This window comes from Harpia harpyja, chromosome 14 (assembly GCF_026419915.1).
Source record: "Harpia harpyja isolate bHarHar1 chromosome 14, bHarHar1 primary haplotype, whole genome shotgun sequence".
Taxonomy (NCBI): Eukaryota; Metazoa; Chordata; class Aves; order Accipitriformes; family Accipitridae; genus Harpia; species Harpia harpyja.
This window is the reverse complement of record NC_068953.1, coordinates 3,116,816-3,141,659: the sequence shown is the minus strand read 5'-3', so window position 1 is coordinate 3,141,659 and position 24,844 is coordinate 3,116,816. Positions and strand designations below refer to the sequence as shown.

The following is a 24,844-nucleotide window of genomic DNA, read 5'->3' as shown; positions in this document are numbered from 1 at the left end:
CGCATCCTCCTTGGCCGCATTGCCCATACCTGCATCACCCGTACCTGCATCACCAGCATCATCCACATGAACCAGGGGAGCTCATGGCGTGGGTGAGGGTCTTGCTGCTGTGTCTGTCCCGTGGGATGGCACTGCTTCTGTCCTCCAGTGGGTCCCCAGCCCAGCCTTTCCCAGAGGCTGGGGATGCTGGGGGACAGGGCAACAGGGTACCAGGGGAAAAACCTGGGTGCCTGAATTTAGGGAGTTTCTATTTTATTTAGGTTTTTTTAAATTTATTATTTAAAGCTAGCCCTGGCAGGCAGATGTCTACGAAGAGATGCTGATCTGCTCAGACAGGGTCAGGGTGCTGGTGCTTGTCCCCATCTCCCCACCAGTGCCCCCATTCCTCCCAAGCACCCAAAGAGGGTGGGTGCTAGTGAGGAGCCCACCCCATCTTCCCGGTCACGAAAGCAAGTCAGACACACATGCTGTGGCCAGAAGAAGACCTGTTCAGCCTACTGTCCTGCTCCAGTGTTACTTTGGGTCAAAGCACATCTTATTTTGACTCCCGATAATAATTGGTTTTTTTAAAGATGGTTATCTAAGAGCTGCCAGTTTTCATTACACTTTTCCAGGGACTGCTGAGTCCTTTCCTCTCTCCGTGTCCCCAGTGGTGGGGACCAGAGATGGGCCAAGGTGGTCTGAGCTGGAACACACAGCAACAACAGCTTTTTGGGTCAAAACACAACCCCACGCCCCTCCACCAGAAAACACCACCTTTGTTGGCCGCATTATACCAGCCAGAAGGATGATGCTTCTCAGAACTGAGCAAGCCAAAGCCCTGGTGTCCTCCTGCCATGGATGATTGAGGGTTTCAGAGCCTCCTCTGAGTTTGCACATGGTTCTCTCCAACGACCAAACCCCCATGCACAGCCGCAGCGCCCGCCTCGCTGCCTTGGGACCAGCAATTCATCCCGGCAGGGTTATTCCTCAGTGCAGCGAATCTTCACGAATCAGTCTGAGCAGGGGTACAGATGAACAGCAGGCATCAATTTGTCAAAGGATAAAGGCTTTATTAAAAGAACTATTCTTTTTTTCTTTGTGAGGCAGAAAACCGGCAGAGCTGTATGTGTTGCGACATGGGTAACCAAGTCCTAGGGCTGCATCGGATCACACATATCGGTAACATTGATGAAATACACTGAATATTTTCCTTTGTGGCTCCAAGGGCTCAGGCGTGAAGCGGTCTCCGCTCCACAGCCCCGTTGGATGCTGCATCCAGGTCGTGCTCCTCTGGGTCTCTGGTGAGGTCTACAAACACCTGCAACGTGCCACAGCAGAAACGACCCTGTTATTGCCAAGGACTGACAGTATTTACACTGGTCAAAGGCTATTTCTTCTTTTTACACAAGCAGTTTTTAACCCGCAACTTCTACATCAACATACCTGTTGCAAAGTGTGCAATGACAAGCTGTACTCCTCAAGCCTGAAATTCTGTTTAGCTGCGGAGGGATGGAGAAGGCATCCTTAAAAAACAAATCCGTATGAACAATTTGAAAGCAATCTTCTTACTAACTGATTGTTTCCTTTTACCTGCTTCTAGCTTGGAGAAAGTCCGGGACAGAGGTAATGCATCTTCCATTGGTATCTTGTAGGTAAGCAAAGAAGAAGTCCTGAAAAAGTCATTAAAAGAAAAAAAAGAATTCATCATTTTGTGACTCAACACCAAGGTTTAGGGTTGCTTGTAGCGTTACTGTACTCCCACATAAATTATTGAGCAAGGTCAGTAAGAACAAGTCTGGGCTGGGTGTGCAGCCCACAGGGTAGTGACCTTTCTTGCCGAGCTGCGTAGGGGAAGAGGTGCAGAATTTCGGCGTGGAGAGCATCGCTTTGCCCCATGTCCGTCATTTTGACTTCTAGGTGGTAACTTGTGCCAAACTTACTTTTCAGCTCCTCAAGGGAACCGATGTACCTGCAGAGGAGGGAAAACATTGCTCAAACCATCAGAATCAGCAAATAAAGCAATCACTGGGTATGAGCAGCAAATATCCATCCTCTTGTTCATCAGCTGCTTATACTGTGCTGCTAAAACAACCTACCTCCTTCACAAACCCGGGACAATCCAAACCAACAATTTCTATTAGATTATAAGAAGGAAAAAAAACCCAACAAAACCCCAGGCTAAAAATAGCGTGGCATCCCCGTGAGCAATGCAACCCCGGTGCCCACCGTAGCTGCCCCGACACCAGGATGGCCACCCGGTCACACATCGCCGCCGCCTCCTCCTCCAGGTACTGTGTGCTGAGGATGGCTGCCCGTTCCTTGCTTTTCATGGCAGTCTGAATCACTTTCCTGGGAACAGAGGGATCACGGTTACTTCCCAGGAATAGCCAGAGAAAATCTGGTTTATGTCTGTCTCCCCAAAACCAACCGAAATGATAAAATTATAAAGAAGTGGATGACTATTTAAAAGTTTTCAATTATATCTTGCTTAAAGATCACACGTGGATGCCAATCCTATGTTGCAATTTGTCATGTCAGCATCCCTCCAAATTGTAAACTGTTGACGAAAAGCCAGAGAAAGCACTAGGTCTGAATGACGAAAAGGAAGAACTACCTGTATTTTTTTCTCTTGCTCTGAAGAAAACAGGAATTTTTGTCTTTTGTACCAAATGCATGGCTTCAGCTGGTGTCTACTTAGATTTTTTTGGGGTGCACTATCGTAAAGATTACATCTGGTGGTTAGCAAGGGCTTACTGCCTGCTGAATAAGGAGTTTAGCAAGTGGTACCCCATCCCCTGCGCATTAGGAAAAAGGGAAAATACAGATGTACTCTACCACTGAGGCAGAACCTCTTTGCCTGCTCGACAATTACTACGATAGGGAGGGTAAGACCCATCTTATTAAATCTGTTACACACTTCTCAGCTTTGCTAAAACAGGACTGCTCACCACATATGGCGCTGCCCTTGCGGGTCCATGCCCACTGACGGCTCATCCCAAAGCATTACCGTCGGATCTCCCAGGATGCTCAGCGCAAAACACAGCTGAAATGGGAAAGACACTCAGGTCAGGTCAGGTCTGTTTTTACTTTACCTGCAAAACCGGCGTGTTTTCCTGCTACATCTTAATCCCCGTGAATCTTTTAGAAGCTGGAGCTCTTGATTCCAAAATGCAGGAGGAACAGGGATTAAAAAAAAAAAAACCCAAACCCTCAGGTGTTCTTAGTTAACATATTAATCTCCCAAAATCAGCTTTCCCCAAAACTCCCAAGCCTGCCAGAGATCTGAAAGTGGTTTTCCATCCCATTTACTGGCAGATGCATGTGGTGGGGCATGAAGAGGTTATTACCTTGTAAATCCAATTTGTGGTTAGCATTTATTAAACACACAATATGGGAGAGTGGGGAAAGAGGAGAGGGGGGGTTCCTGCCAGGCTGGATTCAAAAGCTACTCAAGAAAATAAAACATGCCAGGAACCCACTCTGCTGAAGGTTTTCCGTGCACCACGTTCAAGGAAGAAAGAGCAGTACTTGCTCAAGTAGCAAACACAAATCTAACACGTACCTTTCTGGCTTCTCCAGCAGATAACCTCCTAGCTGGGGTTTTTAAATGCTTCTGGAGATCCAAGGCCTTTGCTATGCTGTGGGGAATGGAAAGGAATAATGCTGAAGTGACCATCTCTCTCTGCTAATGCTGTGTCAAGGGTACTGAGGAACCAGAGACTAACGTACTTGTTTCGGCTGATATGCATCACCTTGTATTTCTAGCTCGGATAGTAAATTAAGGAAATTTGCAGAAACTCAAGACAGTAAGTGCAGCTAATAAGAGAATTGAGTTACTCATGTAACTGGTCACGAACTGGAGCAAGTTTAGGTTTTTTCCTGACGTTTTCTCGATAAACTAGGGGTAAAATCTTCATTGACAAGGGATTGAGAATATTCTAAAGTAGCAGATCTCATTAGAAGGAGATCCTATTTCTCCAAGGTAAAGAGGCGCTGAAGATGCTGTGTCTTAATCACACGAGCCAGGTTTGTTAGCAGAAAAACCTTTCCCTGTCCAATATCTTTGGAGAGAGGACGAACCAAAAGCTAAAACCGTTTGGCTTCGTACCGGCTGATGGTAACAACTGCATCTTCTTTCCTCATCCCTCTCACGGCGGCGTACACCTCCAGATGCTGATGGACCGTGAGGTCTGGCCAGAGCGGGTCCTGCTGCGGGCAGCAGCCCAGGCATCCCGGGCTGTCCTGCCCTGGGGAGGAGGCAGCCGCATCGCAGCCCTTGAGCAGCACCTGCACAAACACACACAGCTCCGTATTCGTAGTGTTTTATCCTGGGGTGAATCAACGAACCCCTTGGAAACGCGGTCGTGTTTGTTTCTGTGTTGTGAGGAACCTCATTAGCACGTGGGAAAGGAAGGCCGTCATCATTGGAGTGGTCATCTCCATCTACCACGGCTTCTGCTCACCTGAATCCAGGACAGTGTTTTCCCAAAACCAAACAGTATTTACCACTTTGGGTAATAGTACCAACATGAGACTATCTTTTCCTAGTAGTACTTTTCTATTTCAAACATTCAGTCCCAAATCTGTAACAGCAGTGGTATTTCCCCTCGCCCAGCACATGTCATTAATCACCCTGCTCATAATTAAGTGATGGATTGTTACTGGCCCAACCCTGTTCACATTAGTTTTCAATTTCCTGGTTTTGCAAGGCTGTTTTTGAAGACGGGTTGGTTTTTTTTTTTTAGATGTCAACATTTCTTACAGGTCTTGTGAAATTTCACGATGGGTTTCAAATGCACATCGAAGATTTTATGTAGCTCAAACCCTTAAAACTGTAACATTGATTTTGATGAAAACTAGAATGTGCTTTGTGTAAATCAACACTTTCTTCTTACTTCTGTAAATATCCAGGTTTGCATGTACATAAATTCCCTGACACAAGGGCTGCATTACCAGATCACCTTATCACACCCTTAATTTATAAAGGCATCAAGGTCATCCCCCCAGCTGCTCCAAAGGAATCACCTACCTCCCCAGCAGTCACCGTTACATCTCCAGAAATCATGTCTATAGTTGTGCTTTTTCCAGATCCGTTGGGTCCTAACAGACCTAATACTTCTCCTGAAACAAATATCCAAGAACTGTTAATAATAGTTATTTTTAATAAGACCTTCTTCCCTGTGTGCTAGGCAATATCTAAAAGTACAGTAGGAGAAAGGGTTGTTCATTAACTTATCCCCATAAATTAAAACTATGAATGGAGGAGCCCAGGTGCATTGGGTCTGGTGGCACACAAGAAAATTCTAACAAAAATATGGTCTCCAAATGTGACCTTCACATTAGATTTTAGTCATTTATATGGAGTGCAGCAAGATACTTGAACCTTTTTTAACACTAAAAGAGAGGTTTTTGACAGCAACTTTCTTCTTTTTCTTAAAGATGGAACTGGCTTTCTTGTCTTCATATTCCTTGCGCAAACTGTTGACAATGATAACCGACTCCTGTGAAGAGATGAAGTGGGAAATAAAAACTCTCCTTCTATCCCATCTGTTCTTACCATTAAGTATGACTCTTTAAAGAGAAAATTTCTAAATTAAAAATCCAGGAAACCGAGCAACAGAAAAAAAAAAGAAAAAAGCAGAATGGGAATAAAAATATAGTGCCAGCTAAACTCCTTCTGGTGCCAGGGCGACCGTGGGCTGGATGGCGAGATGTGCACTTGGACATCAGATCAGTAAATAATAAATGCATGAGGTAAGAAAGCAGAGACAGACCTGAAGATGGAGAATGAAAAAGAAAACAAGCCAGAAGGCTGGTTTCACCTCCTCCTGCTGCAGGGTGGTCATCACACTCCTCACCCTCTCCCTCTCTGCCTGGACTTCTGGGGACTCCTCCCCAGGATGGTCCCTGTTCTGGTGGGTGACCGCTCTCCTCCGCTGGATCCTATGAACAGAGAAAGAGAGATGGTGTCACCGGGAATCACTTCCAAAAACGCTTGGGTTTACAAGTTTGTTCCCAGGGCAGTGCCAATGCAGCACCCTGCAAAATTTATTTGAATTCAGGGAGCTGTTCCACAAACAGTGTTTGCTCAATATATTGATTCATGGGGGAAAAAAAAAAAAAATTAAAAAAAAATCCCACTGGCATGCATGAGAAAATAAAGGCCAGCTTTAGCTTTTCCTTCATCAGTAAGTATTGACTGGTCCCCTGCTCGACACATGCCAGTGATCTGTTCAAGGAGAATTAAAATACATGGGGGGCAGGTTTTCAAAGCTAGTTGGGCATCTAGCTCCTAGCTCAGTTACATTTGTTGATGTTTGACAATTTAATATTTTTTACAGATCTTCTCCAACATGACTTAGGTGGTCAGCAGCACGCTGTTGGTAACAGAGAAGCAGAGAGCAGGTAGCAGATGAGCCCAGCCTGATGAAGCTTTAGGGGAAGTCTCCACCCTGCAGAGAGCAATACTGACATATTTGAAAAGGAGTTAAAATGTTGGATTTCAATTTGTCACCATTAATTTAGCCAGCTGTAGTGAAATGTCCTGAAACCTCAGCTATGAAGCTTAATTTAAAAAAAAAATCTCAAATCACATTTACTATTCTCTCTAGGACATTGTAGTTCAACTGACCTTCTATTGCAACACACTGGGTGGGAATTTGTCTCCAGACACATTCAGGGGAACTCCAGTAAGTAAAGTTGGAAACCGCAATGACCAAAAGGAATAAAAAAATCCCTCCCTTCATTCTCAATTCCCCCCCCCCGCCCCCTCCAGATAAACTGGTTAAAACTAAAAATATGGGTTTTGTCCACAGTTTGCAAAATGTTTTTAAGTTCACTCTTCCCCTCCTCCTGCTGTTGGGGGTGAGCCAGGAGGGTCCTGCCTGGCTGTGCAGCACCCAGCCCACCCCACAGACCGGGATAACCATGGCTTGCAAGGCACCCCGGCTGCCCGGGACACACCTGAAGACAGGATCAAGTCTGGTAACTGCTTCTCCATATCTCATCTCCAAACAGCGCAGGAGAAAAGCAAAAATCACACAATGGATGTAAGGCTAAAAAGCAAAAATTAATTAGGTTTGTATGGAGACAAGGTAACAACACACTCGATTAATTTTAATTATAAGGGGATGCAGGGACCTATCTCATTTACTTTGGCTATTGAAAAGGTCCAAAAGTGGCAGAAGTTAAATTGATGCTTTGCATACATTTCCATCTCATATGCAGATCATTTGCAAAAGCCTTGACTTCATACTGCAATTTTAGCTCAGATAATCTGCACCCCAGCAGATATCCTCCAGGAGCAGAGATCACATCTTTCATTTGTAGAAGCAGCATTAGACTGATTAGTTGATTAATAATATCTCTGCCTTATACATGATCTCTATTTAATCCCCCCACCATTTTTTGCACGTATGGTACAGCATCCAGGGGTCAGATGAGACACAAGCCCGTGATTCCTTGGATGTACCTCCCCTGCCAACATTTAATGTGAAACTTTGACCACATAACCCATGCTTTATTTATGGGGAGAGTTATACAAGCCCAGCGCAAGTCCATTGCATTAGAACAGTCATCCTTTCCAAAACAACCGTCATCAAATTGCTCCTTACTGCAAAGACAGCTACGAAGATGTGATTCCATGACTCAAGAAGACCAACATTGTGAAACAATGAGAAACGCTACAAGAAAAAAATATCAGTAAATTAGAAAAATTCCTTAGCACTGTGTGCATCAGTGCAGGGTCGGAGCAAGTGTGGGATGTAGGGATACTTAGCTTTTCTTCGGGATGGGATAAAGGAGCTTTGATCTGTACTTATTTTGGGGGGTTCATACTGCCTCAAAGAACTGCAGCTTCCTTGGCTATAGCTGATTCAGAGGTGCCTCAAATCAGCCAGGTTAGATTGAGCTTTTCTATCATTGCTTCTCTCTTCCCAGTCCTTCCACCTCCTTCTGCCAGCTCACTTCATCCCGGCAGGTCTTCCCACTCCACCACCTTCCCCTCCCATGCTACCCTGGCTGCCAAAATACAGTCATTGTAGCAGCTTTTCATAACTAAACAAACCAAAAATATCCCAATCAAATAAAGGATTAACAAGTCAAACCTTCATCCCTTCTCTCACTCCCCAGCCTGGACCTTTTCTTCTCCTGTTGTCTTTTCTCACTCTGTTTTTTTGACAGTTGGCACTTTGAGACAGAGAATTTGGAAAGTGCCTCTTGCTTTTCCAGTTCGCACCATTAGGACCATTATTGAATTTAGTAGGACATGTTTACTTACCGGTGTGGAAAATATCAACCAGCCCAGCAGTGGAAACACAGGAATCAAAGTAGAGACGGTGAAGTAAAACTCTTCGTGTAGGTCACTGAGCATATAGAGAGTGAAATTCACCTGGAATAAAGCAGAAAAAGTATTTTCAATATTAATGTATTGTTGCTTAAAAATAGGCTATTTGTCACTGATTTGGGTTACTCTTGCGAATATCAATATATTTGAAAAATGAAACCTCAAGTGGCAAGATGTGTAAATCAAACACTTCAGAGTGAAGATTCACTTCACTTACCAGAATGAAGATGAAAGACCAAATGTAACGATTGCTTCGTCCAGTGCGAAACTTAAAAGCGATTAAATAGATGAGAAGGACGAGAGATACTCCGTAACCAATGACGCAAACGATCTAGAGAGAGAGAGACTGATATCAGCAACAAGGAGATGGATGTGGATATATGAAAACCCACCTAGAGCAGTCCATTTTAATTAAAATATTGAAACCAAAACCTCACTGAGAAACAAGGGAGGGGGATTTGTGTCTGCCCGTTTTCCCCGCACGCCAAAAGCTCACCAGGGGCAGCACGGTGCTGGCCGGCAAGGGGCAGAAACGGTTGAAGAGCAGCAGAACCCCGAACATGAGGCACACCAGGGTCCAGAAGAGAGGGACGTCCACCAGTGCCTGCCCGCACCAGTATGCCGAGGGGAAGAGCCCCGCGAGCCGCAACTGGGCGCGAGCCCGGAGCTGCGAAAGCAAATGGGAAAGGGGGGCTGATTAAGAAGAGCCTAAAGCATCATTCCTGCTCCTCCTCCTTCTCCATTACCCTCGCTCCTCCCTTCCCTGGCTAAGCCTTCCTCTTCTTCCCAAGCACTTTCAATTCTTTCTCAGTTCTAGTCTTGTTTAAAACCACATCATTCTTAAAAAGGGAAAAAAAAAAAAAAAAATCCTCCTGACCCCAAAAGCTTTATTAACACCCAAATTGTTCTGAGCCCCAGCTGATCCCCTGAGATGCAGGGTAACGTGCTTTGGTACAACGCTGTGCTTGTGTGGCTGTATTTCTTCTAGAATCCTACCTAGAAATGCCAGCCAGGCCACTGGTACATGAACTGCTCTCCAGAGACATTGTATTTGCATTCACTTCTTGTGTAAGACCACTTTCAGCACATGCTTTTTACCTTGTAATCCTCCATGCTGCTCACTGCAAAGTGAGGAGGCAAACCAGCAGCCAAAATGAGCATGTAGCTGAGACAGATGAAGAAAATATCACTCTTTAGTTCTGGGCTTTGTGTCTGCGGAAAAGAAATTCAGAGTCATTAATAATCAACAGCTGCCCAGGGAAAATCTAGCTAGCTTGGCGCTCGTGCGATGGTTAAACATGCAAGTGAGCAATAACACTAATGGTAAGTCATTTGTGTTTAAGAACACAAAATAAGGCAATAAAAAAAAAACCCCAAACACTTAGCATCTTAGAATTTGCAAAAAGTATTGGAATTACTGTAAATTTTTGAGGATAGAGACCATCTTTTTGATGCTGATTCTTGCCAAACAGACGCTGAGGAAAGGTGAGGTTTGCAAGTATTACTGCTGTATTCCTACCACACTGCCACATAGTAGAAGCTTAAATATCTTATGGCACTGAAACCCTACAGAGCTCTTAAACACTGCAGAAGAAATTGTCATTAAATAGCACCGGTATTGACTGCCGAGCAATGCCCCAAGGAACCGGCCAGCAGTTGGACCACTGGCCCCAACTCTTGGAGGTCGCTCATCCAACCAGGCTTCCAACCCGTCCAGCCCTTATCACTTCGGCATGGCTATTTGAATTAATTTTCACCAAGAAAGGCAGGACACTCACATTGTAAAAGGGCTCACTCCAGACGCGGATGCGCGCAGTGGAATTGAAGAGCCTTAGGAAGGTGTTGCTGAGGATGTTCACGAGCACGGGGAAACAGTTGATGGGTTCTGCGCTGCACATGACCGTGAATCGGTAGCTCTGAAGATGTAAGAGCAAAAGACGTTACTGTCATGCCCATGAGGTCCTGGGTGAAGGTGAGGTGACCAGATGTGAAGGGTTTAAAGAAAAGCAACGGCAAAGGCAGACAGTTTTATTGGCGAGACCACGGAGACCTGGAAGTGTGCTAACAGGTACCACGAGCGAAATGATTGATAAAGACACAATTTCTGGAGAAAAGCACAAAAGACTTGCGTTAATGCTTTTCTCTAAAGATGGCTGTAAAGAAGCATATACTGGAAAGAGCCAAATATAATCCTGGTTTCCCACAAACAGGACTACCAATATTATTTAATATGTCAAATAAATAGTCTCCCTTCTTGCTGGTGTGTGTATTTCACTGTGCCTCATTTAAACACATTTCAGAAAATCCTGTTGACATACAGGATGAAAGAAGAAAAAATATCCTTCACCTTGCCTTCCAGGGATATTTTTATAGCTCCATTATACAGTGGAATGCTTGTGATGTTTTTCTCAAGAGTTATTTCTGGGATTATGTTTTGAGTTTTCAAAGCAGCAATGAAATCCTCAATTTCTGAACCTGAATTCAAATCAAGAACAGAAATTAGGGTTGTTTTTTTTTTTTTAAATAAACAGTTTCATATAGACAAGTTCCCACTTGCAGAGGTATGTTAAAAAAATCCAAACATTCAGAATCTATGCAAACATATTTTCTCTATTTTTTTCTATTTTAATTAAACTGGTTAAACAGAATGTATGTTTCCATACTTACTTTGTTTATTGCTTTTTTTTTTTTAATTTGCCTAGTTCATTACTCTTTTAAATATCCGCTACTTGGTTATCATCACTAAAACTGAATTTGGTTTTGCTCAGAAGAAAACACCTCCCAAAGCCATAAATATATAAAAGAACATACAGAAAGAGTAAGGCAAGGCTGGTCTATCAACTCTAAGAGGACTTAGAGTGGTGCAGAAAGTGAATCAACATCATGTGTTCTTCACCTGTATCATTGAAGATGAGAAGATTTGTTGATTTATCTCCAATTTTCTCTTCAGTGGGAAGAAAATACGAGCTAGCTGTCATTTCCCAGTTAGTGGAGCTGTCCCACAGTTGAAATTCAATGAAAATCATCAGCATTGGAAGGATAAATATTCCAAAGAACAGCAATCTAGATGGAAAAACAGACCATAAGTGGGTCTAGGGGAACTCCACCTTTAACTAATTATGTGATTGATGTTGAGAAAGACAAGGGGAAATTTAAAACTTAAGCAATTCAGAGCTCTACCAGTAAGTTCCCACTGTCCTTATTACTGCAGCTTTTAAACATTTTCCACCTAATTCTCTGCTTCTAAACATCTCCACCAGTATTTAAGCCTTCCCCCAGTCACTCAAGGGAATGATGAAATCCTTTGAAAAGGACCAAGCCAGCACGAGGACTACAGAGGAGGCGAGAGCTCCCGTACTTACATGGACCTGAGAAACTTTCCTTCGTGCTTTAGTTTTAAGAAGCGAACTCTCATGATGGCACACACTTGCTGCCTCCAGAGTGCCATCCCGCTCACTGCCGCGCTCCCTTGCTCGGAAAACACCAGGAGGCTTTGGTCCCTCTCCTCGAGGTCTCCGTCTTCTGCATGTTCATCACGAGAAATACCATTATCCACAAAGAGCGTTCGAAGAACACACTTTAATCTCAAACAATCAACAAGGATCTTCTGTTCTGAACAGAGGAACGCTTTTATTTTTTAGCCAGAAAAGAAACAAGGGCAGAGAAAATGGGCCATAATTTATCCAGAACATAATTTATATCGGTGAATTCAGACTGGCTGAACCTGGGCTCATATGGCAACACATCCAATAACTTCACTGGCCTTGTGAAATGCCTTCTGGCTAGTTTATCTCTTCCCACCTCCTGGTCTGGGCAGTATACCCTTCAAAGGCAAACACCCTTCCAACATCAGTCTTCAATTCCTGTGCTTAAAAGCCTGTGGGAAGTCAAGAGTGAATCATCTAGACTTCTCCAAGAAGATATTCTTCACTAAAGGAAAGTTGAATACAACTGCAACTCTTGACCTACTAAAAACTACCAAAATTCACATTGAACAGAAACTCATTAGACATTCAATTAAAACATATGTATATATGGAACCTTAATCATACCACACTTGCCAGTTGGAGTCAACGTTTTAAATTCTTGATCGATGGCTTCGTTGTGCTCCAGCTTCAGGAAAACATCTTCCAGGGTTGTCCTGCTAACCTCATAATTAACAACCCCCTGCAAAAGACTGCTCTCGAGATGGCTGAACAGATCTGCACAATAGAAACAACCAGACTCAGCCCAGCAACCAAGGCAGAGTTTCTGCTCAACACTAGACGGGCATGATTCATATTGTACATTCTAGCATTCGCAATCTGCATAACTTAAAAGCCATGGCAAAATTATTGCGCTCTTTAGAGGTAAACAGTAGAAAATTCAGAGTTCTTGATTACCATGGGCATTCCTGGTAGAAGATATCTCATCCTGAAACCAGAGGAGACTCAGTGGACTTTAGTTTGTAGATTAGTTGGTGGATTTTCTTTTGTTCATCTGCATTATTAATATTAGCATGTCCATTAGAGGCTTTCTTTAAGGCTGATGTTTATGCAGCTCCCATGCAGTATGGACCACGGAATATAGTTATTCCCTTCACAGCAACTTTGCTTTCTGCTTTTCCCACCACTTGGTTTCTCTTTACAACATGTACAACAACAGGTTTGTCTTACCTGGGAAGCTATCAGTGTTTTCCAGAGGTAGCATATAACACAGCTCGTCCCCTTTCTGTCCTTTGAGCACGGCATTGGGGATGTACTGTCTGACCAGGGATGATGTAAGCTCCGGGTCACACAGCTCATTTATGCGCATCCTGTTTGTATTAAAAAGCAACTGCTATGTTATTAAATGAGAAAAAAAAAAAAAAAAAAGGTATGCATCATCCATTTAAAATACAAAGCCAGTGGTCATTCTTCAGGCCATAGGGAAACCTCCAGAACTGGGCAGCATTTCAGTGGGAATTTTTATAGACATCTGCAGTGCCCCTGGTTTTGCCATGCATGCAAGAAATTGTTGAGGTTAAGAATAACGATCCTGGCCAGTACTGCTAAACCAAGAACACAGAAATTAAAATCCAAAGAAAAACAACTTCACATTAAAGCTGTCGTATGTCACTCTGGCACCACAGAGTATGTGGAAATTGCAATTCATCTTACTCTGGTCCCCTTTTGGCTGCAAAGCAGGTTGCAAAGTCTTTTTAGGTACACGCTCAGAGCTTTCAGGATCGGGTTCCAAAGCAAAGCAGCTTGCTATCCAAAGCAACATATTTTTGGCAGCCTCAAAAGTCTTCTAAAATGAATTGTCAAGATTTCTATTACTCTATATAGAAACTCTATAGAGACACAGACTCTACAAGAACATAGGCACATCGACTAGAAGCTTTTCATAAAAAGCGTGATGACCAAAAAGAAAAGGCTTTACCTTAAGTGATAGCCAATTCCCCATTTTCTCTTCAAGTACAGAGATGAGCCAACACACTGTAATCTCCCATTTGACAGGAAAGCTTTCCGATCTAAGGAGGTATGAATACAAAGGGGTTAGGGGGGATTTACAGCAGTGCAGCAGACTGATCTCACTCTGCTTCTTCTGAACTCAACAGACATTTTTATAATGAAGTTGAGAGGAGTAAAACCAGGCCAGTGCTGAAGGTTTCTTTTTAAACCGCTGCCTTTCTCCTAAGCATCAAGGTTAATCTTTTAATTATGCAATCTTACAGGCTTGTGGACAATTGCCCATGCAGCCCAGGAGCAATAAGGAAATAGCAAAAATATCAGTTCGAACAATATCACTAATTTGTGTGGGTGCTGCTAGCGGTATATCCAGGTAATATGCAACTGCTTCATCCTGAAGCAGAGCAAAGCAAGGTCTTGGAGGGGCACGTTAGTCCAGTTTTAGCCTTTGCTCAGCCTGGGTTGGGTGGTTGCTATCAGACAAAACATGTCCAGAGAGCACAGACCGCATCATGGTGGGACCCATACATGGGCTCTGCGATGGGAAACCCTCATTTGCAAACCGTAGTCAACTACAGTGTGAAAATCTGGGCTCACCAGCATGAACATCAGCCTCCTCCATGGACTGGGTCGTGAAGAACGTCACGCGTCCAGCCTGGCGTTCCTTCAGAAGGCTCCACACGTGGTGCCTGGAGCAGGGATCTAACCCAGCTGTTGGCTCGTCTAAAAGCAACACCTGCAAAGGTGAATAAGATCAGACCTCCACGTGTCCACGCTGGCATTTCTGTGTTTACATAATTTTCATTTCATGCTTTTGATGATCTCACTCTAAGAATAAAATGCATCCTCAAACATCAGCCGTTTTTAATGCTCTTTCTTCTATTACAATATTATTATCCTTTTAATTTAAAATATGATTCTCATTGACCTAGGTTCCTCGATCTTTCCAGCAGCAGCGTGAATTAGTAGGTCAACAGACTTGGAGTGCCAGGGGAAAAGTACAAATGTCTGCGTGCCAAGTCAAAATACAAAGCTACATGCTAAAACCATATGTGTTGTGTATGTGTAAATATGACCAGTCCCTACCTGGGGATTCCCTAAAATTGCAATTCCAAGAGACAATTTTCTTTTTTGTCCCCCACTCAGAGCATCAGAGCGAACGTCCTGAAGGTCAGTGAGGTCCAACATCGTGAGAACTTTCTGCACCTTGGCAATATACAAAGACAAGAGCCAGATTTCCAAAGCACTGGTTGCATTTTAATTCATAAATGGCTACACACAGTACAGGAGAGTATAACTTCAAGGTTTAAAACTTATCTGCTTTAAATGGCTTTGCTTAGAGATAAATACTGCAAATCTGAATTCTAACTCTTAGGACATGAGGATAAGAAAGAATTGAAAAATCACTTCTCCCCTAAATTAGGGTTGTTCTCATTTCCACAAAACAAGGTGCTGGTGATAATCTTTTTTAAAGAAAGCTCAAACTGTCCAAGATGCCATAAAACAGAGGTCAGTGACTGACAAGCACATACCAACCTCTTGCTCTACTTCTTTCCACTGAATCCCCTTGATGTGAGCAAAAGTTCTCAGGTTTTCCTTCACTGTTAAGGCTTCAAAATGCAAATTAAATTGGGGGCAAATCCCAACCATTGCCTGAATTCCCTCCATATCCTGTACTTCAGAAACTTTGTAGTTGTAGATCGTTGCAGAACCTGCACACAGGAATGAACGAAACAGATTTCATACTGTACAGTATTTCCCAGTTATAAGGGGAAAGCAGACTGCTTCGTGTTCATATCTTTGACATTAATTCCAGCATTGTGGATGTTTCTCAAGTGTTTAAAAAAAAAAAAAAAAGGCAAAATATCTTCGAGTTGTCCAGAGCTTTAATGCCACTCAAAAGTATATCAGAGCACCAAATTTCTCCCTCAAGAACAAAAACATATTTCCTATAGGTATGCAGCTCATGGAAAACATTGGGCCATCCAGGTGGAGAAATAACCGTCTGTGTATGCTTGCACACATGAGTGTATCCACAAGGGATTAGCCGTGAAGCTCGTGTTGAAGCCGCAATCTGCACTGACAACAAGCCAGACTGAATGACTGAGGGAAAACTTGGGTTTTTGCATCTTTACCCCCTTACACTTGAAAAAACAGACAGCATCTCTTCAGCATCCAGGTCCATCATCTTACCAGCTGAAGGCTTGGAAAATCCACTGAGCACATGTAAGAGAGCAGTTTTTCCAGATCCACTGTGACCAAGTAATGCAGTGATCTGGCCTTCATATATATTTAAGGACAAACCTAGAATAGAAATAGGATAACATTAGGATGAAAGTTTGTGAGAAATAGACTCGTACCTGTAGCTTGCTGCCAGGTATGACAGAGGAGTGACATTTCTTTTGAAGCTGAGAGGCAAAAACACAGATCCAAAAACATGGGTTGCATCTTCAGAAGTTAGGACTAAACTTAATAAGGAATGCGCAGTCATGTCTTGATTGAATTCAGGGAACAAGTGTATTAACTTTAATATTTAAAGAATTTTGTCTTCCATTTTCTACAAGGTTCATAACCTTTTATTTTAGCGTGGCTCAAGAGACAGTCCACAGAGAATGAAATGTCCATAGCCTTTCCAACGCCTGAGATTTCAGGAGTTATTTCAAAGCAGCCAGACTTTGCCACCTCATTTCCTTTTAAAAAAAAAAGACTTATTTTGTGGTTTTGTGGGTTGTTTGTGTTGGGGTTTTTTTTATTCAATATAAACCTTTGAGACCATATTGATATTTTCACCATCACTTGGAGTTCTTGTTAAACAAAGGTATTTAATAAATACCTCACAACTATGCTACGACTATGCCAACTACTTGCATACCTGCAGTTGGCAGACATGCGAGTGCTTGGAGAACACTGCTCAGCCAGTGAGAGCAGATATGTTTTTTTGGTCCCTGGCTATAGCCAAGTTTTTTGTTTGCCCAAAATAGTTCACATTTTGAAAGGGAGGTTTGAGAGGGCATTTTTACAGTGGTTCATTGCTGCAAACCCCACAGCTTTTAAGGAGACTTCTACTGTAGCAAAATACAATAAATGGTAATTTTCCTGGAGTGAACAGGGAGATAACAACCTGGTAGAAATTTGCCAGTAATTTACCCCAGCAGAAATAACCATCGCATAATGTATTTTAACAGTGCTGGAGGCAGAATTAAGCACATCCAGTACATTTCAAAACAGTTTGCGTTCGTACGTAGTGAAAAATGAAATTAAAAGAATTACAAAGCCTTTCTTACCCCTTAAAGCTTCGGTTCTCTTGTCCTTCTTCTTGTATATTTTTTTAATATTGTTTAGTCTAAAGGAAACGTAAGCAAGCCATTACTATTGAATCTCACAATTTTGGCATGTTTCCTCTGCCTCGAAGTAACCTTTGGAAACTACTGGAAGAATATTCTCAACCTCCTCCTCAAACTGGTCCTGCTCGTTACCATCTGAAGGAATTGCTTCATGCAATTTGTTTTTTGTGCACTTTAAAGCAGATTTAGCTAATGTACTTTTCTAAAAGATGTTTAAAATGTTTCACAGTCAAACTCAAAGAACACTTAGTGAATGAAGCAGGAGGCCCTAGGGAATGAGACAACAAGTGGTTATACAATTAAAAGCAATGACCTAGTTATTATTTTAGCAGATTTATATTTGCTTTCTAGTAATAAGCAATGGGCAGCAACAGCAATGGGCCAACCTAGCCCCGTAAAGATGTAAATAACAGTATCTTATGCAGCACACTCCATCAGCAGTGTTCTTAAAGACGATGGTGAAGGGGAACAGACTCACTGCTGCTGCTCTGAAAAGAGGAAAGTGTGGGGCAGCAGGTCGGTCCCTGGCACAGAGGATGCACGATGTCTAATAAATGTTCAAATCCAGCTCTAGAGCAGAACGAAACACTGAACAAAGCCTCCCTTTCACAAGCTTACCATTAACCTAATCTGTATATGTTAGATGGCTCAGTCTAACATTTACCGGTGCAATATGGCTATGCTCTCTAGAGTCAAATATAACACATAGTGTTGTATTTTTCATGCCTACAGGAGTCTTTACCTAATTGCTTCCTTCCCATCAAAGCCTGGAGGCATCGGCTCGGTGTTATTGCTGGGGATAGGACCGTGGTTGCTCTCGCTGCCAGCTCGCACACCCGTGTACCCACTCCTGGGCTTGAACCAGTACGATGGTCTCAGGAAGAACGAAGGTGGATAGGGTGCTCCATATTTGCCTAATTCAGAAACAGAGAAGGTGAAATATCAGCCCCAAACTGGTACCTGTCATCTCAACTTTGATAAATGCCATGTCCAGCCATCTCTTCCTCTATAGCTGCAGAATATAGACTTTCAGCAGCGTAAAAAGATTGGTAAGTTCTGTAATTAAAGTTGTCCACTCGTCCATATTGTAAATGCAGGTGGGGAACTATCACAGCAAAGACCTCATTGACAAGCTCTTTGGCCCAGAAGGTATAGGAAAATCAGGTCAAGTCCTACAACATCCTTTTAAACCCAGTGGTTAGGGATGTTGGAGTAGGATCTCGGTGCCTCGCTTCAGGGTTTAACGTTCCTTTTGGAGCCTGTTTTTGAGACAGGGCCAAATGAGGTAGCTACATGCACCCAGCTTCTGGGAAAACAGGATTTTTCCCAATTTTTTTTTTTTTCCTGAGCAAACCAGCAAATCCAGTTTTCATTCCCTGACGTAACGTGGCAAGGCTCATTGCTGTTAAGATGCCTTTCCACAGCCTGACGAGCTCGCTACTGGGACGCCTTTTGTGTTGCTCCATGTAGACTGCAGTTTTCTCAGCTCTATCCCACTGCCCCTTTGGTGACTTTCCCCCTATAACGGGAGAGGATTATAGAAGAAAAATGCAAGGAAATTTGTGTTCTTTCCCTCACACTTCTACTTACCAGGCAAAACCTTATCAAAGTAGATGGCCAACAGCAAATACAAGACACTGTCAAGGCTCAGTATGAGGTATAGGTTAAAGAAAGGGTACAATTCTGGTGTAAAAGCTGGTCCATATTTTTCTAATTTTACCATCTAGGGAAAAAAAAGAAAAAAGCACAAGTCAGATGCAACACTTCCTTTAGCCAGAAATACTATGTGCAAGCCACTGCTGTGTCATCATGACCGTTTTTGCCAGAAACCCATGCCCGCTCATGATCACGATGCTGTTTCTAAGCAGGGCAACATTTATTATGATCACAAGGATCAGAAGTGCTTTGGTAAGCTGAATTCAAAATCGTGCAGAAGTTGTTACTACACCAGAAGAGTGATGCACATGGTATTTGCTAAGTCAGCACTTCAAGACCTCACAGTTCTTGCAGATCCTGGTACCCACCAGACACATCCCACTGCTGTGATAACTCTCCAGAGACTGAAATTTATTGTATATACAGCTGGTAAAATTCATGATGCAGTTGACAGTCCAACTATATTTGTTATGAATTGGCATGTACTTTTTAGAGTCAAGTTTTTTTTTCACAAAGCAATTAGGGCAGAGGGGTGTGACTGGGTCGTTATGGCAATGCAAATTACATATGGCAGCTACTGTTATCTGGCAGAAGTCTGCAGCATGTTTGCTGCGGGCTGAACTTTTATGATGTGCTGGCTTTATTTTGAACATACCTTTGAGATGCCAGCTGTAAAGGCAAAAGGACTGAAGAGATTAAAAATCCATTCCGAAGACGGTGGTAGTTTTTCAAACAGTGTCAAAAAGCCCAGGAATCCAAAGATGACGTAAAGGACAAATCCCACAAAACTGGCAATATTTGGCTGCTTTAACAAGGAGCTGAGCATGAAACAGAAGTGAATCTGCAGAAGAGAAAACCAGTAGTTAGCAGGATGTACTTCTGCTGGCAATTAAAAAAAAACAACGTGAAAATCCAATGAGCAAAATTAGAGACCCAGTTGAGTTTCAGTTGTCCCCTACAGATGCACACAGCACATCACAAGGCTTGCCTCATTTAGCAGACAGCTCTGATACTTAGGACAGGTCTATAGGGGCAGACAGATCAGACCCCTCTTGGCCTCTCGAGGAGGCTGGAGGCAAGGAGGCAGCCCCAGCCTTCCCATTAATGCTGGTGTTAGCACCTCTCTTTACTCTGATTTCAAGCCAGAAAATGTAGGATTTCAATCCCAAAATGTAATAGGAGTGATATATTAGCCTACAAAGTATAACAATAAAACCCAGTAGTGGAGAAATTTTTGTTACTTTCTCATATAACTCCCAGCCCTAGAGTACTCTGTAGTCTTTGAGTTTCAGGTGTTTTAATTAGGAAACGGAAAAGATTGTGCATCATTTAAGAACACAAAAGCAGACTTACAGATGCTATGCCATAAAAGAAATAAAAAAAATATATTTCAGAAAAGCTGTGATCATGGATGACTCCTTTAATCGTGATCAGCGTGAGCAGACTTGCCGTTATTGAAATGTAAACGGTGTACAGCAAGCTCCAGGATAACCTACAAATGAAGGCATAGTTATTTTTGCCTCTGTGCATGACAGCACTTGCCATGACATAGCCAATACAAGACACACTCTTTTTAATTCAAATACTTCGTAATTCCAAATACACTTCAATTTACAGTTTCCAGACTGGAAAGGTGCAAATATCCATGTCTTGCACGTACCCAAATGATGCCAGCAAAGAGCCACAGGGCATCCTCTGCAGCCAGGATCACTTATTCTTAACACTTTTCCTAGTGATGTGAAATACTCATGCTCAGGTGGCTTTGGAAGCCTGTTTTGATAGACCCTATGTCCCTCCTGTGCTTCATCATTTGCAGTTTTCCCCCAAATTTGTTGTTTCTTCACTTCTTGTGTTCTCTGTGCATAGTCACCCATTTCCTGAGGGCAAGCAACACCTCAACACCGAGAACGTTGCTACGTGCATCTCTGCTACTTGGAAGAGTGCTTTCTTATTTTTGGGGGAGGAGAGCAGAGCCAAGTATAGGAAACAACAACAAAAAAACCTCTGTATCAGAGCAATGTGCTTGGAAACTGAGGTCCTCAGCAAATGGTCCATTACAGATAAAAGCAGCAAAGGTTTTGCTTCAACAACATGCAAAACTTGGCTTCAGAATGCCCAGAGGTATGGTGAGGCAATTGTGAATGCTCCTGGAGTCTGGGGAATTACTGTTTCTCACCTGAGCGGTGGTACCAGACCCACATCCATCCTGCAAGCTACTATACATCTTATATATGTAAGATAATATAATTCCTGTAATTACACAGTTTATTTCTATGAGACTTACCAGAATGCGATATCTTGCAAACCCATTGCTCTCATTAATACCTTGAGCTTCTTTTTCTCTCTTATAACTTTCACTGATAAAAAGTACATATATGGGGAGAAGCATAATGTAATGTAAATAATAAACCAAATATAATCCAGTTTATATACAGGTTTGATCAAGGGTGATTTCAGACGAACACCGCTAATTGACTTCATCTCTTCCCAGACGGAATGGTTTGTTTTCACCTAACGAAAAGAAATTAGCCATTAATTTGATTTGCTGTAATGAAATAGCCAACATCAAAACAAACAGGTTTTCATAAGCATTAAAAGTATTAGTCTGTCAATAACAACATTACAGTTATAAGTGGCAAATAACCTCAATATTTAGTATCTTTTGTATTGCCTTGTAATAGAAACAAATGCTGCCTTGAGCCACAAGAATGATCTATCATTCTTTTAACTTTCGAATCACGCTATGTATTTTAAAAGTTAATGATCACAGAAAATGAACTGGTTTGGTGTTGGGGGGTTTTTTTGGTTGTTTTTTTAAATTTACAAATAACTTTGGAAAGAAGAGAAAACATATTTTCTATCATGATCATACTTACTTCTATGACTGCTGCATCAATGCTGGACTGCACTGTTAGGAAACCTGCATACCAGTACAAAGGAACTTTGCAGTGACTTGATGAAAAATTGGAGCAGGTATCTGTAGGAAAGAAAAAAAAGGAAGAATTTTATCTATATATTTCCATATATATGTGTATATAAATGCTTACGTATAATGTGTGGGGTTTAAAATGTATTTGACCTAAGAGCTGGGAAATCTGGGAATAATGTGGTATTGGGAGTTGGTGGCTTTGGCTCCATGGGCCACCTGATGTGGCATCAACCCTGTCTGTCTTCACGGCGCAGAAGAGCCGCCCAGGCTCAGCTCTCCTATTTTGGCAGGAGCCCAGGCTCGAAGTACAGCAACCGTAAACGTGCCCAACTGACTTGTGTAGACAGAATAAATAGCCTCTCCATCATTTCCATTTCCCAAGACCAGTTCTTAGCAAAAAACTTTTTTTTTTCCCATCAAATGATGAACTCACTTGATTATTATCTGATAATAAGCTTACTTTTTGTTTCGGATAGTTTACTACTTTTATTCAGTCAATAGGGGTGCATTTGGTCGAAGTAGTAGCAATGTAGACAAATGTGTGTGCAGGTTTATGTTTTAATGTATTAAATATATGTAAATGCACTATATGTTAGAAGTATATCAGTGCACACACAATGCTCATTTCCCAGGCATGATTTGACATGATAAGAGATAGAAGGGAGAGGGACGAAAAGGACTGTGGATAATGTGTACATGTTCTTAAAAACTTTTTTCTCTGACATTTGTTTCCTTCTAAGTGAACAAAACCTCAAATTCTAATTAGTACATTTCTTGAAGCACTTAGCACATACAGTCTTGAGCCCTTCTGAGTGGCATGGCAGCACAGAGATCCATCTAAGCATGTTTTAATGTAAAAGCAAATTCTCTGGTTTCATTTATTTTGTTACCGATGTGTTCAAAGACATCATTTGGAGACACCACACTGTAGCTTTGAAATCTGAGACGGTAGGAGAAATCATCCTTAAAAACAACACCAATAATGTCTTCCTCCAAAATTCCTCTCGTTTCCATTTTTTTCTCATTTTCCACCTCCTCTATTATTATACCTGTCATTAAAAAAAAGAAAAAAAAAATAAACCCACCACAGCTGAAACTTTGTTTAGTCATGCAACAACATGAAAATGGGCATCAGCGATAATTTGTACCCTCAAAAATTCTGTTGTCCAAATGCTTTTCTCCCCCCACCCCAACGAGGACTGTGTCAGGGTCAGTTCAGACAGGGCGGCTGTAACAAGGATTTAAGAGCAGCGTTACCCGTCATTGCAGAATCCGAAGCCACTTTGCTCATTATTCGCCTGGTGGTGTTTGTGACGGGTGTGTATGCGAGCGTAACTCCTGTAGCGTTAAAGGCTGGGTCGTCTAATCGTCCAAGAAAGTCATAAGGGATTTCTTGCCGCGGGTGGTGGAATATCAAACTGGATGATATTTGTATTATTAAGAGAAAAAACAATGATGTAATCCATTCCTAGATGAAAGGAAGGAAATGCAAAGGTGAGTGGCAGCCCAGTGACTTGGTGGTATGGAAAGTGTCTTCAAGGACCCTTCTCATCCAGTGTTGATCTGGCTGCACGGTCCAGCTCCTCCGGCCGTGAAAGCCTTCTTTCTGTACAGGAGGAAGAGCTGTTTCACAGGTGTAATAATTTTAAAATATGAGGAATGTTCCAAGTGAAAAACATGTTTTCTTAGTACCGGAGCCAACGAGGTCTGCTGATAATTTTACACCCGTGATCATGAATTGGACATTGTGTTCCTCTGGACAGTGCAGAAATGGGATCAACAACCAAAAGCAATAAGTCAGCTTTGTAACAAGCCCTTATTATGCCGTGATGTTGTAGTGTCACGGGAAGAAGCGTAACTGTTGACATTTTCCAGAGAACCACACTACCAGCTGAGGCTTCTCATATATCACCTAGCATAAAAACAATGCAACATAAAAATACTTTGTAGTGGAAATAGTAACTTTCCTTTGGAAGAGCCAGTACTTGCCTGAAAACTTTCTGTCTTCATCCTCCACACCAGAAGAATATTTTTCCACAGGAGAGCTCGGGTTTGCTGAAAGATTTTTGAGGCTTTCTTGAATATCCCCTGCATTTTTCCAGCTAGGACGAGAAAGAAAATAATATCATTTAGAATAAAACAGATCACTGGAAGTTAATACATTTATCTGGGTAAACACCACTTCGGAGGAAGCCAATAACATGCCAAAGGTTAAGAACTTCTCTCCATTTTACAGTTTGGACAACCAAGGAGAAGTTCAAAGGAAATAGCCCAAGATCATCCAAAGGAACAGAGAGCTGGGCTGGACTCAGCTGCCTCTTCCACGTGCACAGATTCCTCCTCCTTCATTCCCAAGAGGCTTTGTAGAAAGAGGCATTCAACCGGCTATAGTTTGATTCTCTATTTACATAAAATTAACAACAGAAAAGTCAGTCTGTCCTGTCCTAAAAACGTGAGAAGACTGGATGGCGTACAGAAGAAAGATATAAATTTTAATTTTCTTTTTTTATGCCGTTATTCAAAATACTTAAACCAGACATGATCTGCAGCAGCAGCAGTGTCAAGTCCAGCTCCTGAGTGCAGTAGCTCTGGTTTGCGCTGCACATCTGAGCTGAGCCTCAGATTCTGCATGTCTTGCAGTGAATTTATGCCTTGCCTTAGACACGCAGTTTGTTGGCAAGCCGCTGCTCGTCTGCTCTAGATATTGTAACTAGACCCTAAAACATCCCCATTACATACAGACCTTCTCCCCACTTAGGAGGCCAAGTTAGAAACACTGGTTAGATGCTAAAAGTAGCCTAAAATAGATGCTGCCACTGTCTCCCTTAAGCAGGCTGGTAAGAGACCAATTTGTTCTGTTTTCACCCAAATGCTAATAAAATGAGTTATAACTCTAGTATAGCTAGAGCAGGGCAGCATTAAAACATCAATGTGTTTCTTTATATCCTCCTAAATACTGAGCAGGGAGTATTTATTGGGGGATATTTTTATGGGGAATATTTATTTCAGCTCCAACTCTGATCATGTGGCCAAGCAGCAAATTTCCTAAGCAAGAACAAGAGCAATTTCAGAGCGACTGGTTTCACGACCTTCCCAGAAGGAGAGCAGGGGAGGGAACCTCAGAACATGTTTTTGTATTTTAATCCTTTAAAATGGC

General features: G+C 42.3%; 1 protein-coding gene across 1 annotated transcript; it reads right to left on the bottom strand.

Annotated features, from left to right (window-relative positions):
• Positions 1 to 1,031: 1,031 nt before the first annotated feature.
• Positions 1,032 to 23,438, bottom strand: LOC128151076 (ATP-binding cassette sub-family A member 9-like). Its single transcript, XM_052808085.1, has 37 exons — positions 22,945 to 23,438; positions 22,578 to 22,736; positions 21,635 to 21,735; positions 21,043 to 21,269; positions 20,112 to 20,250; positions 19,414 to 19,599; positions 18,693 to 18,825; positions 17,845 to 18,016; positions 17,043 to 17,101; positions 15,952 to 16,062; positions 15,295 to 15,470; positions 14,845 to 14,964; positions 14,356 to 14,494; positions 13,730 to 13,820; positions 12,982 to 13,121; positions 12,379 to 12,528; positions 11,689 to 11,848; positions 11,223 to 11,389; positions 10,674 to 10,801; positions 10,105 to 10,242; positions 9,425 to 9,538; positions 8,823 to 8,993; positions 8,544 to 8,657; positions 8,261 to 8,371; positions 7,596 to 7,664; positions 6,946 to 7,037; positions 5,805 to 5,925; positions 5,366 to 5,483; positions 5,012 to 5,103; positions 4,091 to 4,269; positions 3,545 to 3,620; positions 2,931 to 3,025; positions 2,209 to 2,331; positions 1,811 to 1,951; positions 1,573 to 1,652; positions 1,426 to 1,481; positions 1,032 to 1,300 (listed from the first exon to the last, which is right to left on the bottom strand). Exons 1-37 carry the CDS (start codon positions 22,976 to 22,978, stop codon positions 1,211 to 1,213), a joined length of 4,572 nt encoding a protein of 1,523 aa, XP_052664045.1. The 5' UTR covers positions 22,979 to 23,438; the 3' UTR covers positions 1,032 to 1,210.
• Between the last annotated feature and the right edge of the window lie 1,406 nt (positions 23,439 to 24,844).

What these genes read in the sequence shown, in the direction of transcription:
- LOC128151076 (XM_052808085.1), bottom strand. Translation starts at nt 22,978, where the DNA reads ATGAGCAAAGTGGCTTCGGATTCTGCAATGACGG. An exon ending in CTTTGATAAGGTTTTGCCTG is followed by an intron (nt 18,017 to 18,692) that starts GTAAGTAGAAGT and finishes TTTCTGAATTAG; the next exon opens with GCAAATATGGAGCACCCTAT. An exon ending in GCAGTTGTTACCATCAGCCG is followed by an intron (nt 3,621 to 4,090) that starts GTACGAAGCCAA and finishes CATTCCCCACAG; the next exon opens with CATAGCAAAGGCCTTGGATC.